The sequence below is a fragment of the Linepithema humile genome, chromosome 1, assembly GCF_040581485.1.
Source record: "Linepithema humile isolate Giens D197 chromosome 1, Lhum_UNIL_v1.0, whole genome shotgun sequence".
NCBI classification, from domain to species: domain Eukaryota; kingdom Metazoa; phylum Arthropoda; class Insecta; order Hymenoptera; family Formicidae; genus Linepithema; species Linepithema humile.
Window position 1 is genome coordinate 46,753,374 of NC_090128.1, and position 15,815 is coordinate 46,769,188.

General features: G+C 33.7%; 2 protein-coding genes across 4 annotated transcripts in view; both read right to left on the reverse strand.

Annotated features, from left to right (window-relative positions):
* Positions 1–1,307: 1,307 nt before the first annotated feature.
* On the reverse strand, positions 1,308–6,076 carry LOC105669499 (putative uncharacterized protein DDB_G0292292). 3 transcript variants are annotated; one of them, XM_067347296.1, is made up of 4 exons: positions 5,850–6,076; positions 5,533–5,661; positions 5,232–5,432; positions 1,308–5,158 (listed from the first exon to the last, which is right to left on the reverse strand). In XM_067347296.1, the coding sequence occupies exons 2-4, from the start codon at positions 5,642–5,644 to the stop codon at positions 2,493–2,495; spliced, it is 2,979 nt and encodes a 992-aa protein (XP_067203397.1). In that variant the 5' UTR covers positions 5,645–5,661; positions 5,850–6,076; the 3' UTR covers positions 1,308–2,492. The 3 variants fall into 3 exon arrangements, with proteins under 3 accessions (XP_067203397.1, XP_067203396.1, XP_067203398.1); XM_067347295.1 differs by having other exon boundaries at positions 5,846–6,076; XM_067347297.1 differs by lacking the exon at positions 5,850–6,076 and adding an exon at positions 5,769–5,792.
* Positions 6,077–7,007: 931 nt separating this feature from the next.
* The window catches only part of Flo2 (flotillin-2), an 80,100-nt gene continuing 71,292 nt past the window's right edge, over positions 7,008–15,815 (reverse strand). The window contains exons 2-8 of the mRNA XM_012362522.2: positions 14,906–15,202; positions 14,299–14,531; positions 13,751–13,870; positions 13,445–13,659; positions 12,765–12,948; positions 12,539–12,685; positions 7,008–12,373 (exon numbers count right to left, since the gene is read on the reverse strand). Of these exons, the coding sequence (XP_012217945.2) occupies positions 12,344–12,373; positions 12,539–12,685; positions 12,765–12,948; positions 13,445–13,659; positions 13,751–13,870; positions 14,299–14,531; positions 14,906–15,202 (1,226 nt within the window). The 3' untranslated portion in view covers positions 7,008–12,343. The remainder of the gene's footprint in view (positions 12,374–12,538; positions 12,686–12,764; positions 12,949–13,444; positions 13,660–13,750; positions 13,871–14,298; positions 14,532–14,905; positions 15,203–15,815) is intronic.

Consider the following 15,815-nt stretch of genomic DNA (forward strand, 5'->3'; position numbering starts at 1 on the left):
GCATCTTCACCGCCCACACGGTGTATCAACCATGTCTATCGACCGCATCGTATCACGAATGCTGACGCAAAGTGTGCGGAAAAATCCGTCGATCTGTTCACTCGCGCAATTACTGCAACACGTTCGACCGTTCAGCGACGCGAGCTGCAATTATTTTTTCGCGGCTGGGGGAAGGGGGGGGGGAAACAATCGCCATCGGCGATGGAGTATAACGAGCGGCGCGTGGCACGGTCGCGTGGCCGCAAACGCGCGCTCAAACATCGCGGCCCGGCGAAAATAAGTCTTGCCTAATTGAGGCGGTCGTTCCATTATAGAGATTAGACTTCAAACGGAGACCGCTGCCTTCGAGGGTGCCTCGCGCGCGATTAATTAATACGCAAGATCGTGTTACCGTTCGCCGTTTTCGGTCCTCGCGGGCAAACACGCGCCGTATTCCGAAAGGATTTGGAAATCTCTCGGGATGCATATGGTACTCTCGAGTAAACCGAGAAAAAGTAATATGCGTATGTGTTGTATACGTCAGATACAAAAAGTAGATAGAATTCGTTTTGTGGAGAGAGAAAACGTGAATTTACTTTAATAGAATTTATCGATACAAAAAATATAATTTCACTCTCGAAAAAAATTGATTACATTAGTTGATTGTCGAGCAGAACGTTCACCCTCGATTCGTGCTGTTGCAACTATTAACGCGCGCGTCTATCACAGAATACAGGAAATCCGGCATGCTTTCGGGGTCAGGAGGTCACGGTAATCTGGTTAGCTGTTAGCTAACAGTCACACGTTGCATAGATTCGGAGTGCTAATCGCGCGACGACTCGCTATGAGCGCGTCACGAATTGCGTGAGCACAGTTACGTCAACGCGACGTTTGATTTGTTACAAATATTTGCAAAGTCGACACGTCACGGTCCATCGACACGCAATGAGCGTAGTATTATGTCGCCAGTATAATTGCAATACCTAGAACGCAAAGCAAGCCGTTATTCGCATAATATTCTACTTGAAATTACGTCAATTACGAAATTACGTCAATTTAATATAATATATTTTATATAAGAACGTGCAAGTTTTAGATCTTAAACTTAGTTTACCATATATTCTGCGTAGTGAAATATCTTTCGCGCAAGCATGTGTTTCACGTAACATATGTAATTATAGATTAAAAATAGATTATAACCGATTGTAAGCCGAGAATTAATTATATATAATAGTTTCGAATATTGCAAAATCATTTATTTTTATATTTATTATTTTCATAAATTATTATTAAAATCATAAATAAAGGGGCAACAAGTATCAAACATGTTAAATGCAAAAAAGATATATTTTTCTACAAAATGTCGAATACAAATTTCCATATTTATCATATAGGTAATTACTATTTTCAAGTAGCTCGAAATAATTAGCTTAGAAAACAAATTTATGAAAAAATTTAAGGCCAACATGAATAACACAACGTAACAAAGAATAAACTACCAATAATGGAATCTTTGATTCGTTATTTAATTCGAAAGAGTTATTAAAAAAAAAGGTTGTGTAGATGGAATGGTGATAAACACGATAATTAATTTCTTTTTATTGCCACCCTTCACGTAAATTATTTAATTTAACAGCAAAGTTCCTATCTCAATCGTTTATTTAACTTAAATCATAATTCAAAAGCGCTTCTAAAGTAATTATTTATCGATTCGATCAAAAATAGCAATTGTGATGAAGCTTATTAAAGGAGCATAAATGATTTTTGTTGTGAACATCGAAGAAAAACAAGGAGGATTGTTTGCTCGCGCAAAAAGATTATCATACAGAGTCAACGATTAGGAAGATATTTATAGCTGTAGAGATCACAATAGATCTATATATAACGCCGCGCTACGAGCGTATATATATATATGCGCACCTTACAGGAATAAGTAAATAAACATGTAATACAGATCGCTTAAAGTGGCTGATACATATAGAAGTTTGGGTATCAAAGGCGTGGGAATACTGCGTTTCGGACGTCACACGCGCTCGTGGGACGCGTGCCAAATAGGACGCTGACAGAAAGAGAGCGAAAGTGCAAATATTGGCCGTTCGCGCTACGTGTAAATAATTTTCGGGCCGTTTATTCACACGCGGCGTTTATTAATACTTAATGCGTTTTATCAGACCGAAATATATAAAGAGCAGAATGTTATTTAAAAAAATATAAGAAATACATAACTTTATCTGAAAAAATCACATGTAACAATATTATACGATTATTTGCACGTGGAGCTTCACGTTATAGAGATTGCAGACAATACTTCCACATCTTACATTTATCGAAAATATATTATTTGTATATCAATATTATAAAGTATATTATTAATTAGATATGACTTAGATATAGATATATCACAAACGCGGTATCACAAAGTGATTGCAAAAGCACAATCTAACAAAGTCTTTAATTGATTTGGTGTAATTTTTAGACGACTATCATTGTAACTATCCTTTCGTATTACGATTTTAATCATCGTAATGATCATCACTGAGTAATGGTGTATGTAACATTTCTGGATCGTAAGGAATGGTCCTTTTGTTGCCAGGTAATAACATAGGGACAGCTTTAACACGAAATTCATATGGCATAAAATCCCAACAAAAATTATAAAAGTCGTTACGAGTCTTAATAATATTCAGTCGAGCCATTTCTTTCATCAGTGCTTTTAATTCCATCTTATAGCTGTCGTACTTCTTACTATTGCAGATAAAAGAGACTATCTTGCTTAACTCTTGCACGAATTTCTCAGATTTTATTCTTGTTGCAAATTTATACTTTTTCTCCATGCGTTTCCACAAGAACTTATAAAGGTGATCTGTGACCCAATACTTGGGGCGAGGAAGCCTCGGTACTTTGTAGACCTTTCCGTTTACTAGAAACGCCTTGTCCACTTTCTTTGTCGACTTTGCAGGCACTTTATCCTTAGCACGTTGTTTTACCACGATACTGACGGGATTCGCATTTCTCACTTTCAACTCACATTTTTTCTTATCAGTTGCAGCCATTTCGTGGCTCTTCATTCGCTTTTTTGTCTCCAGCTCCATTTTAATCTTCTCTATTTTCTCAATGAAAGCTTGTGAGGGCGCCAAGTTCTTATTACTTGATGTAGACGGTTCAGCCACTGTTGTAGAAGATTGTTTCACTTTGAAAAAATCATTTATCGTTTTCAATTTTTTGGGTGAATTTAATTTATTACGAATAGAAATATTTTTACTTAATGCTTTAATCGGCGTGCTGTCATTTTGAGATGACCTATTCAAGCTCTTTTGCCTATGTGAAGTTTCTTTATTCTCTTTAATGCTATTTAGATTTACCACGGTCGACAATGTTTGCTGATTTATTGTCTTGTTGCTCGTTCTGTTACCTGGCGAAGAATATTTTCGTTGAACCATTTGCGTCGCGAAAACATCTTCTTCATCAGCCGTATTAAAGAATAAAATAGCATTTTTGTGGGCTTTTACACCCTCATTAATTTGAGCGGAAGAAATTCTTGTAGAACTTGTTATTGGTAAGGAATCATCTACATTTATTTCAGAAATCGTACTTACGCTATCGACATCGACATCTTCAATATGGACGTTCTTATTTGCAGACTGTGTAGACAATTTTGCCCCACTTGTAAAGTTTGGTGTTTTGTATCGACTTCGGGAACTATTATGTGTTAAACGAGCTTCCTTACCAGAACTTGATTTGGATAATTCTTTGTCCAATGTGCTTGAATCCTGCTCTTTATTCATGTCATAGTCCGAATTATCATTTGTAATTTCACGTGCTCTTTTCTTCGTAGGCGTCGATGTTTCAGATCGAATTCTAGAAGTATTGCGCGTTAAACGAGTTTTCTTACCAGAACTTGAGTTGGGTAATCGTTTGACCAATGTGTCTGAATTTTGTTCTTCATTGATGTTGTGTTCCAAATCATCATTCGTAACTTTACGTGCTCCTTTCTTCGTAGGCGTCGGTGTTTCAGATCGAATTCTAGAAGTATTGCGCGTTAAACGAGTTTCCTTACCAGAACTTGAGTTGGGTAATCGTTTGACCAATGTGTCTGAATTTTGTTCTTCATTGATGTTGTGTTCCAAATCATCATTCGTAACTTTACGTGCTCTTTTCTTCGTAGGCGTCGGTGTTTCAAATCGCGTTTTAGAACTATTGCGCGTTAAACGAGTTTCCTTACCAGAACTTAAATTGGATAATCGTTCAGTGAATATGCTTAAAGTCTGTTCTCCGTTTGTATTGTTCTGTTCAAATGGCTCCTTTTGTGAATTTTCATTTAAGCTCTTATTATGTGATCTCGAATATTTAATTTTTGACTTTGAAAATTTCACGGACTTGCGAATTTCATTATTATTTAAAGATGAACTGCTCGTACCTTCTTCAATATTGTCTTTGTTTTTTTCCTTTGAAATATTTAACAATTGCTTCTTAGATGCATTCAATGCTGATATATCTTTGTCATCAGCCAGAGCAATTTCAAAAGTATTTCTTCCTGTGCTTCTTCGTGCGCGTCGCGAAAAATAGGATTTCATACGTTTACCTAATCTTTTACTTTTATCATTACCGTGCTCTGTCTCATCAATATCAGACATAATATTATTTTCAAATGTTGCATTCTGATTTTTCAAAGTTGATACATCCGAAGAATCAATTTCATTATCCAGTGATAACGCTTGTGATAATTTTATAGATCCTTTCCTTTGATCATTAATATGATCCTTGTTTGTATCAATATTTTGAGAAGTTGAATTCTGCAAGAATTCCTTATCAAGTCCAAACGATTTTTTCCTTATACTGTTGTCTAAAATGCTATTTTTTGCCAGTACATCTTGAAAGATATTCCGATCTTCCACTTTATTACCTCTTTTTTTCTTAAAAATATTTGGCTTTAATCTTATACTCAAATTTGGACTATCCTCTATACTTTCATGTAGCTTTATTTGTGAATTTTTATTGTTTAAAGAACCACTATCAGAGTTAGTACCAGTATCAGTATTCAAAACATCCAAAAAAACATTTTTTTCAGTTGTTTTACGTGCTGGCTTTAGATTAAACCTTTTCGCTTTTGTTACATCAACTTCATTTTCGGATTCAGATGTTGTTGATGCTATAACTTTACGATGTGTTTTGACTGCCACTAAAAAAATATATATTATTTAAAATAAAATTATTTACTACTATTATTGTAAAATTATTGTTGTAGAGTATACCTCTGTTAAAGTTTTCTTTTGAGTTTGAAGCATTATGTTCACTGTCCGATGATAAATATTTGTACCACTGTAATGTATTTTGATCAGGTTTGGTTTCTGAATTCTGACTCAATTGTTGAGTTGTTTCATTTCCATTATTACGTATTAAAGCATATCGCAAAGACGTATTCTCTTCCAAATCATTCCACCAAAATCTTGATTCTGCAATGTCAAAAGCTCATCAAAATTTTTTTCAAATGTTTATAAGTGCATGATAACTTATGCTGTATAATGTAGAATAATAAAGAGAACACATTCTTACCTTCACCTAAAATAGTTGAATTCGAATCGAGAACTGCAGAGTTATACAGAGAGGAAGATCTATTTCCGGAGAACCGTTTAGAATGTCGCAAAGAAGCTTTTCTCTTAGCCATGGTTAAGATAGCTTAACCTACACAAAAGATTGGCAAATAAGGTTATATTTACAGGGCTATAAGTATAGTACAAAATAACTTGAAAATGCTTGAAATTTTAAAGTTTTAATAATCTCAATCAAACCGGCTATTTTATTTTCATATTATCTGTGCAACTTCTACTTATAATTAAAAATTAAACTTTAATGAATTTTGATATACCAACAACCACTGTGACGGCAAATAACAAAACCTGACCGCAACAAATCGGAATTTGGCGCCAGTGTAGCAAGGCCCAGGCTGTGTTCGGGGAGCGCGCTATCAGCGCTATCGCATTATTCTATCTTTATCGTTCATTGGACATAAAACAAGGATAGAGTGACACAATAGCGCTGATAGCGCTCTCCCCGAATGCAGTCTCAGTGTTCCGATTAGGGACCGGCTGCTTAGCGTATATGTGGCTTTGCGCTTGCGCGGCGATAGAAATGCAGGTGCCAACACATGTCGTGTGCAGAACTTTACGCGGGACTTTTGACAGGAAGAGGTTAGAAAGATAAAAATAAGGTAAGGCTTTTTTATTTATTATATAATTAATATTTATAAAATAATTAAATTATATATATATATATATATATATATATATATATATATTGTTGTACATATATATATGTATATATATTTTATTTTTTAATACATTAAAAAATTTTTTATTACTTTAAATGAAGCTGGGTAACGGTGCCTCTTTTTATATGTACGAGACACTTTACTGACGCCGTATGGCCGCACATGCACAAACAAACCGATCCTTAATCGGCACACTGGCCAGGCTGCGTTTGGAGAGCGCGCTATTGCGTCATTCTATCTTTATCGCTTATTAGACATAAAACAAGGATAGAATGACATAATAGCGCTGATAGCGCGCTCCCCGAACGCAGCCCCAGATTCTGCTTGGTTTTTCGCGCATGCGCGACGCGGCGAACGCAGTGAAGTATTTCAGTCTAGTAAAAAGGTATGCCATATGATACCCGTTCATTTTAAAAAATTATTATTTTCTGAAAAATCAATAAAAAACAAAGTATATTTACATATATTTATATTTATATGTACATGTATACGTAAATATAAATATATGTAAATATACTTTATTTTTTTATTGATTTTTCAAAAAATAGTTTTTTTAAATGAACAGGTACCATATGGCATACCTTTTTACTAGACTGAAACATTAATTATGTATATATATATAAATTAATAAAATTTTTTGTTGAGAATAAATTTAAAAATTTTTATTTTTTAATCAAAAATTTTTCAGAACAACTTTTTTTATTAAAAAATTTTCAAATAATATATATAGGTGAGAGCTAATAATTACTGGATGGACAAGTGATTTTGCGATCCATTTATTAAAAATATGCACTAATTTCACAATATTGTGTAATCCATTACTTTCAGTTAGAGTAGAATATGACACAATAATATAATATTGTCCTCTATCTACGCATCGAGACGCCTCTAGCACATAACTCTCAAAATATACATTATCTTGTGTTCATTGTTTATAAAAGACTAGATTCATTTTCTCCAGACACTTCTCGGTACAATTTTGAATTTCTAACTAGAACCATGGACCATTCCTTTCAAATTTTTTTTTTGGTCGTGTATTCGTAGGTGTGTCGCAACGTTTATGGGAACTCACATTGGAAAAATCATGAACAATGACACCCCATGCGTTGGCGCGTCTCATGATTTACGATACAAGATTCTTATTAATTGAAGGGAATCGCACTTGTTTGCAAATATAACACGAACGCGAAACACAGTGTCGCTAGTGACAACAAATTCACATAGAGTGCACGGGTTATATAATATTATATAATTGTTCTATAGTAACAGTAACTCTCCGATTAAGAATCTTCGATATCATGCATAGATAGAATAAATTCCATGAAAGAGAATGCGCAAAGTCGCCAATTATGTACGTGTATCTTATACGTACATAATTAGTTTTATAGATCTTTTCAATTCAAATTCTCGAAAATCTATTTGCATAAGTAAAAAACTGCCGATACAAATATATTGATTCAAAAGTTACAAAGATTCTTAATCGCGTGGAATGTATTGTGTTGCATATCGAAAACGGCAAACTGATTGATGTATTTGTAAGTAATTACGTATTTGATAAACTCTTGACTACAATTGCTCTTGCAAACGGTTAACGTGAAATGTCGAAAGTTTATTCATTTCCATTGACATATTTAATGCATAAGAATTACGTCAAGCTTAATATATGCAGGATGCAGCAAAACGCATTACGAGTATTAAATCACGTTTAAACATAGTGAATTTTATTATAACAATGGGCAAGACAATCAACAAATTTCTTTTACCAATCTCAACATCCTCTACTATTTTTGCAAAACACTCCATTTTGTAAATATCATTTTGATGTTTTAACTCGTTAAAGACCACAATAATAATATAAGAATTTTATTTAAACAATTGCTTTTATTTTTTAATTGCGAATAATATATCATGATATATTTCTTTTTGAAGAACTGTAATGTATACGTATAGAAATTATATATGTTGAAAAATTTAAAGAAAATTTTTCATTTTTCAAATTTCTCATAGACATTATTTTATTTGTAAGAAAAATTTTGTCTTAAAAGTGAAGCATTCTCATTATAATAAATCAACATCCTGTATATATACTTGGACTTATTATGTCCTTTTTCCACAATAAGATGATTTATCTCACGTACGAAATGAACACAAACACATTACAGTAATGAAATATGTTCCGCATCGCTAATATTAATAATAGCAATAGAAGACGATTGTAAAATGCGCACTTTCTTATAACTATGCCAATTTTGAGTAAGAAAAAATGAAGAAAATAATGTGTATGTGTACACACGCACGCGTATGTGTGTGTTGCACATCATAAATGCACTCATTTTCATTCATTTTCAGAGAATGGAAGTAAGTAGCTAAAATTATATACGACAGAAAATCGAATTTCCTTTGTATTTGGATACAAAAGTCAATCGCCTCATGTTCGTATAAGCGATGTGTTCGGTTCGAGTTGGTTTCATTTCCGCTATTTACTACACAGAATACACACTAAGCATCGTGAAGATTTTTTATGATTTGTGTTGGTATTACGAAAACCTAATCAGAATAGACAGTATTTTTTGCACGAGTTATGCGATAGCAAATAGAGATAGAAACTGATAGAAATCAGATAAAAACTGTATATATTTTCTTCGTAATATATCACACGCCATCGCGTAAACGCAATTAGATACTTAACTAGATTCGAACGATGAACGCGATCTTGTTTTTATCTTAACAAGAATGCGTTTATGCAAAATGTCCTTACATTTGTTACTTAATTGTTAGCTTTTCTGTTTGAAGGAAAGAGGAGTATTAGTGGAATACGCTTCACAAACAAAGTATATGTAAAAAAAGTTCATATACATGTTAGTATTAATTAATTAATTAATGTTACATCAAAGGATCAATAAATGTATATTATTCTATTTCGGAGTCCCATCGACAGAAACAGAGATACTACTTGGTTCATTGTCATTCGGGAAAGCAAACTGGACGCCTCACAAGAATCTGATCCTGGCACAATGATTGGTAATTGGTAAATCTTCGATACATTACAATAGAAGCCGATTAAATCGGATTTGTTAAAAACTTGTAACTATTCTAATTTTGTATTATATATATAAGTGTGTGTCGTCGTTTCTCGTATTGACTACTCATCGGAAGAGTTGCATCAAATCTTCCCTTCCTCCCTTTCTTGAAAAAGTAAATCGAACATTTAACGACACTATTTTTCGTTTCTGATTACGGAGATTTTACTTCAATCGGAGTTTTCACAAACACAATGTCGATTAAAGGCGCAGCAGCAACTATTAAAGCCGACAATATATCTTGTACATAAAATATCAGCTCGGTGGTGATATATTTATCAAATTGATTCGATTGCTATAGATGTCTTACAGATTTCTTGTTATAATAATGGGATTATTATTATATGTTTATTTTGTGTTTTTGCCAACAGATTTCTTTTCTCTGTGTGTCTCCGATTTCACAGAGCGGATGTTTTCTATTAGGAAGGGGAGGTATTTGACGTTTCTTTTTTTTTGTACTGATTTGCTGCACTAAGCATCTTGGGAAGACTTGGTTTTTTTTGGATTAAAGATCTCATGTCTCTTGACTTCCCTTTTCAATAATTGCAATGATATTAATGGATAAATATGCGCTCGTATTGTACCTTTCAATTGTCAAATGCTGTTACTTATTAAATAAAATGATAGCACTAAATATAAATATACTGAGTATAATGAGTGATAGGTGTACACGAATAAAAACCAATATAAATATGTCTACTTTATATTTAACTTCTTAGGTGAAAGAATTATATATATTTCTCGTGTTTTGTATAAACTTATGTGTGTCATATATATATCATAATAAAATATAATTGTAAATTATAAGCAATCTAAAAACATATAATTGTAAAACAAGCAATCTAAAAATATGTATAATCGTAAAACAAAATCTGTATGTAATATCAGAAAAATATATTCGAAATAACCATGGCTTACATACAAACGTGAAAGAAATAAATGGAGAACGAGATAATAATAGAACGTGTATAGAATGTTAAATCCATAACTCGCAGTAGTAACTAACGAGTCACTGTACAAATAATATCGAACTTTTATTCAGATTTACTCACTTTATCAACTTCTACCAGTGAGTCGGAATCGTATATACAAATTGGCACTTTTCATATGAATATATCGTTTCTCTTTGCTTTAATGCTGTGAATTCCGATGCGTGGTCAACCGAGAACATATATCGAGCGTCGAGTACTCTCTTTACTGTTTCAAGTATGTCAGCGTGACGTACTTTTCTTTCTGCTTCATAAAGATAGAAACTTCTTGCCTATTATACATACGTAACTCTAAATATGTACAGCGACTACAGACGACGGCTAACGCACATTCTGAATCGCGTTGAACCTACTCTTTCCTCTTTTGTTAAATCACTTAATTACGTTGAACACAATGATATCGAAACTCTTAATTATGTTGCTTGTTGGATTTAAATTCCGAATTTCGGTATTGATTAGTGGCTGTTTATTGTATTCTGACGAATTAAGTGGAATGCATAAACTGACCGAGACAGCATGAATAGCGGAAATGTTTTAATAAGCTTTAAAAGGAAATCATTTTGTAATTTAATCGCAAGTGCGAAACAGAGCGTATCGTAATTTAACAATTATTTTTTCTATAATTGTAAGTCAAGTACAACTTTTTTAAAGTTATCCTTATTAATATAGAATCTCCATTGAAAGATTATTGTGTGTGTTTTATATTATTTTATGTGTGTCACACAATAATTCATATAATCAATAAATTAAAAAATTTATTTCTTTCACGCTAATATCACCGCGGTCAGTTCTTCACGCCCAAGTTCCTATATTTAAAAGATTCCGTATTGGAGAAAAACTGTCAAGATTAAAAAGTCAATAACACATCTGCTTTTTCTTTTTCCACGCTGGAATAAAGTTCGGTAATCCTTGTTGACCTTTAAATCATTTGTTCCTCGATTGCTACGTATCTAAATTACGATACACTCTGCATATCTCTTGTTTTTACACAAATTTAATTCAGAGCATTTGTCATCACAAGTTGTCACAGACTCTATTTTAGCGAATATTTTGGAGGCAGTATTAGTACGCTAATGACGTTTAAGCCCTAAAGTTTATAAACTCATTAAATATACATAAAATAATCTCTTTTTTCTTTAATCTTTCCCTTTGCCAGGAATATTAGCTTCAGGCCCTCGACAATGCAAATCCACCATTAGTTGGAAGAAGCAGAAAGGATGTTTAATTTGGCAGTGATTTAATAGGCTTATTTCGCATTTGACGTATTTCTCGTTAAATTTGTGCATTAAAATTCTCGCTGATTTACCTAAAGTTTGTGATTTTTTTCTTCAATTTTCATTTTTTTATCGTCTTTTAAATAATTAAAAAAAATAACAAACGTTATTAGGAATAACTTTTGCCGTTATTAGAAATAACATCGCGTAAATATCGTCACTTTATGCATTCCATCAGTAGCAAGCAGCCGTATCATTACGACGTACTCATAATCGTTCCTACCTTAGGCACGACCATGGGCAGTGTTTTTACATAAATTTAGAAAACGATAGATATTTATAACTGGAATAATAAAATATATCGAAACCCTTTGAAAGGATTGTCGTGTTTCGAATGCGTATTTTTTGTCGGATAATCGATTAGTGATTCAAGGTCACGCGCTAATCGCCCGTCCCCTAAAAGCCACGATTGCAACGTGACCTTGCAAATTAACCAACGAAATGCAATATTATCGCGCACATTGTACGCATCGTGGTTAAAATAAGGAACGTGCGAGTATAACGCGAGTAACTTGAACGGACTTATCCATGATAAGGGATAACAAAGCGTGTCCGTGTGTAGCGCTGCTTTAGCTAGACTTGAGGTAGAGCGAAGTTCGGGAAAAAGGATAAAGCGGAGTGTATCGTCGCTAGATAATGGAGCGAGATAATATAGCGGAGAAACCTTTGGCAGTATAAGGTTTTGCCCCTTTCACAAATTGATTCCAAATTTATTCGCCCGATCGCCATCTCTGAACTCACGCCCGTCCATTATTACTTTGCGCCTGGTATTTTTCCTAGCACCTAAGCATAGAACATGGAATTAGTTATTGATAATTGAGTTTATGACGCTTGGATTAAATATTGTTCGAAGATACACGGTTGTCACGTGGCATGCGTTCTATGTTACTTACTAAAGTCAAATTTATTAAGCGATAGAAAAAAGAAAAAAAAACTGGTTAAACTTACTTTAGAAAGATCTACACCAGTTAATGCTTGTACAGCTGGCGGTACTTGGCCTACGAGACGTGTAAGTTCTCCGCTAGTTGCGTCGCTTCCACCGAGAAGCACGATCTCTTCTGTTCTTGCTAATGGCGCCGCAACTTCAGCTGCAATCTGTAGAGAGAAAAATATCATCATTTGCAAAATAATACATATTAACATCCACAAAGAGAATGTGAAAAGTAGCACGCACCTTTGGCAAAGCGTTCAAAGTGATGTTGAGTATTGCCGCTTCACCGTACTTCTTGTAGACTGCTGCTTTCATTCGCATACGTTCGGCTTCCGATATACCGACAGCTTCCAGAGCATGAGCTTCAGCATCTCCGAGCAAACGGATCTTCTCAGCTTCGGCTTTCGCCGCGCTCACAGTTTGAGTTCTGAGATGAATAAAATTTAAACATTGTATAAAAAGAATTACAAATATTACGACATGGAAGAACATTGAAACAGCATTCTTTTTTATGACAGTTATAAGAAAAATCACAAATATTATATAAAGAGTTATAAGGAATCAATAATAAATATTACACGAGAGAGAGAGAGAGAGAGAGAGAGAGAGAGAGAGAGAGAGAGAGAGAAAGAGAGAGAGAAAGAAAGATCACACTTGTCATATGTATAGCTTGTTTTTTTCGTTATACATGATAAAAGTTATAATAATTCTATTGTACATTATGCAGTCTAATTTTATATTACAAACAATAATTATTATAAAGCAAAAATTATTTCCATATACACCTGTACACATATATACTTTTTAAATTTTTTATATGTTAATAGTACATGAAAAATTTCTTTTATGATGATAATAATGAAAAATTATTTTTTTAATTCCTAACATCGCAAGCCCCCTTCCCCATATTAAGAAATTCCTACCTTTTTCCTTCAGCTATTCTTCCCATTTTATAGAATTCAGCTTCGGCTGGTAATCGCACTGTACTCTGAAGTTCATGCTCCTTTCGGCGTACCTCCTGTTCCTCAACTTCGATTTGTTTGCGTCTTTCCACAACTTCTATTTGTATCTCTTCATTTCGTATTCGCTGTTTTATCTTCGCTGCTTGAAGCTCATAAGCTAACTGCGCCTCGGCTTTCTGGAGAGGTTCAGAAAAAGATGAATATGTAACAACAATCACGATTTACTTTACTGGAAATGATGTTCATGCTTTGCGAAAATAAACTTACCGCTGTGTTTACTTCTTGATCAAAGTTAGCTTTCTGCAACTGATAGAGTCTCGCATTATCTTCTATCTTCGTATCGGTGTTATATTTAATATCCATCGCTGATTTCTCGCATTCCGCTTCCTGTCGTAAAACAAGAAAAAAATTACAAAATCATAAAATCGGGTAACAGCCTGCTATATTTAAAATCAATTTTTTTGTCAACAGAAATGTTTAGATTAAAATTTTGCTAAAATAACACTTATTTGAAATTGATATCTCTAACTACTTTAAAAGACGAGCTTTAATTTAGTAGAATTTTAATTTAAACATTTTGGTTGAAAAAAAAAATTGGTTTTAAATTAAAATCCAAAGCCATCAAACGTTGATGTGGCGCTTGTAATGTAGCAAAATACTTTGCATATCATTAATTTTGATTTTCTATGTCTATTTTTTATAAACTAGGTTTCTTCTTCTTTGGTGGTATCTGTTTCTTCCTATAAGGATAAGATATAAATATGCGACAGTGAGGTCACGCATAACGCATTATATATTTTCAAGCTGAAACATACCCTAATTCCGGCATCTCGATTCGCCTCGGCAACACCAACGTCGGCATCTCTTTTAACAGCAGCCGTCTGAGCTTTGCCGAGTGATGTCAAATATTGAACGTCATCGTAAACATCTTTTATCGTGAACGAGAGAATTTCGATTCCCATACGACCGACATCCGGTGCGGCGACTTCGCGCACGAGAGCCGCGAATTGATCACGATCCTTATAGACTTCTTCCACTGAAAGCGTTCCTATAAAAGAACGAATATATTCTCTTATGAGTCCACAAATAAAAACAATTGTATTATAGCTTAACTGTAAATCTTTATTTATATAAAAATCTTTATAGTGTAATTTTGAAGTCAGCAAAATGTATAACTATTTTGTCAATTTTCTTAGATGGCACCCACCATTTATCCCTCGTTACTCGTGTTTTTAACAATAAATTGGATGACTATGACTGCTAATAAAACAAACGATAATTGCCTTTAGACACCTTTAGAAACGGATAAATCTCAAGTTTGTCAAAATTTCAGATTCAGAAAAGAAAAGGCTAGATTACAGATGTATATCATTCATACATCTCTTAAACGTTTGCTTGAATTTTAAGAGTGATCAAACATACCCAATATAGCTCGGAGGTGACCCTCCAGAGTGGACAGAATTGTAGATTTGATTTCGTGAACACTTTTCCCAAGAAACTGTTCACTGGCAGTGTGCAACAATTCGTCAGCCTTCATGATTTTGCACTGTGCTACGCCGGTGACCGTCAGTGGTACACCCTGTGCCGTTTCCACACTCTCGCATACCGGGTTCAGGGTCATCACCTCTAGTGATAATCGCTGTACATCGGTGACAAACCACCAGGTAAATGCATATCCACCGACGATGGTCCTCTTTCTCATCGAACCGCAGCATCCTCCTAAAATGGATAGCAAAGATAATATTTATAAGCGTGTTACAAACAAGAGAATTTGATCATAGTATATTAAATTTTATGGATATTCGTTTAACATTTTAATTGCCAAATCCCATTCGTATATAAGAAAACTTCTTTCTCTTATCAATTATTTTTTGTAATTTTTGTATCTACTTATGACTATTAGAGTTTGCGATAAAATATCAATTATTACAAAATAAAACATTTTCCTTGAAAGGAAAGTTTCTTTTATTACGACGCGAGGAATAAAAAGCAAAGCAAAATTATTTATTTTTTGCGCGTCTTAGACATTTTTATATAAAACATACAACTGAGAACAGTAATATACGATATCTGAAATTATACAGATTGAGGCACGTAAAGCATCTAAATGACAGTTAAAAATAGAAAGAAAACAATATTTTCATATTTTCAAATTCACATAAAAAATTATGTTCTCAATTAGAAACATTAGTGCACAAATAGTGAAACTTTAAGCTTTAGCACAGAGTTGGTGGCATCTCATGCCTTTTCATAAAATGCAGACAATATTATTGCACAACAGTTGTTGTAAAATGTACGCCATCGGATACAATGTGGATATAAATATGTAAAA

What these genes read in the sequence shown, in the direction of transcription:
- LOC105669499 (XM_067347296.1), bottom strand. Translation starts at nt 5,644, where the DNA reads ATGGCTAAGAGAAAAGCTTCTTTGCGACATTCTAAACGGTTCTCCGGA. An exon ending in TTCAACTATTTTAGGTGAAG is followed by an intron (nt 5,433 to 5,532) that starts GTAAGAATGTGT and finishes TTGACATTGCAG; the next exon opens with AATCAAGATTTTGGTGGAAT. An exon ending in AAAAGAAAACTTTAACAGAG is followed by an intron (nt 5,159 to 5,231) that starts GTATACTCTACA and finishes ATATTTTTTTAG; the next exon opens with TGGCAGTCAAAACACATCGT.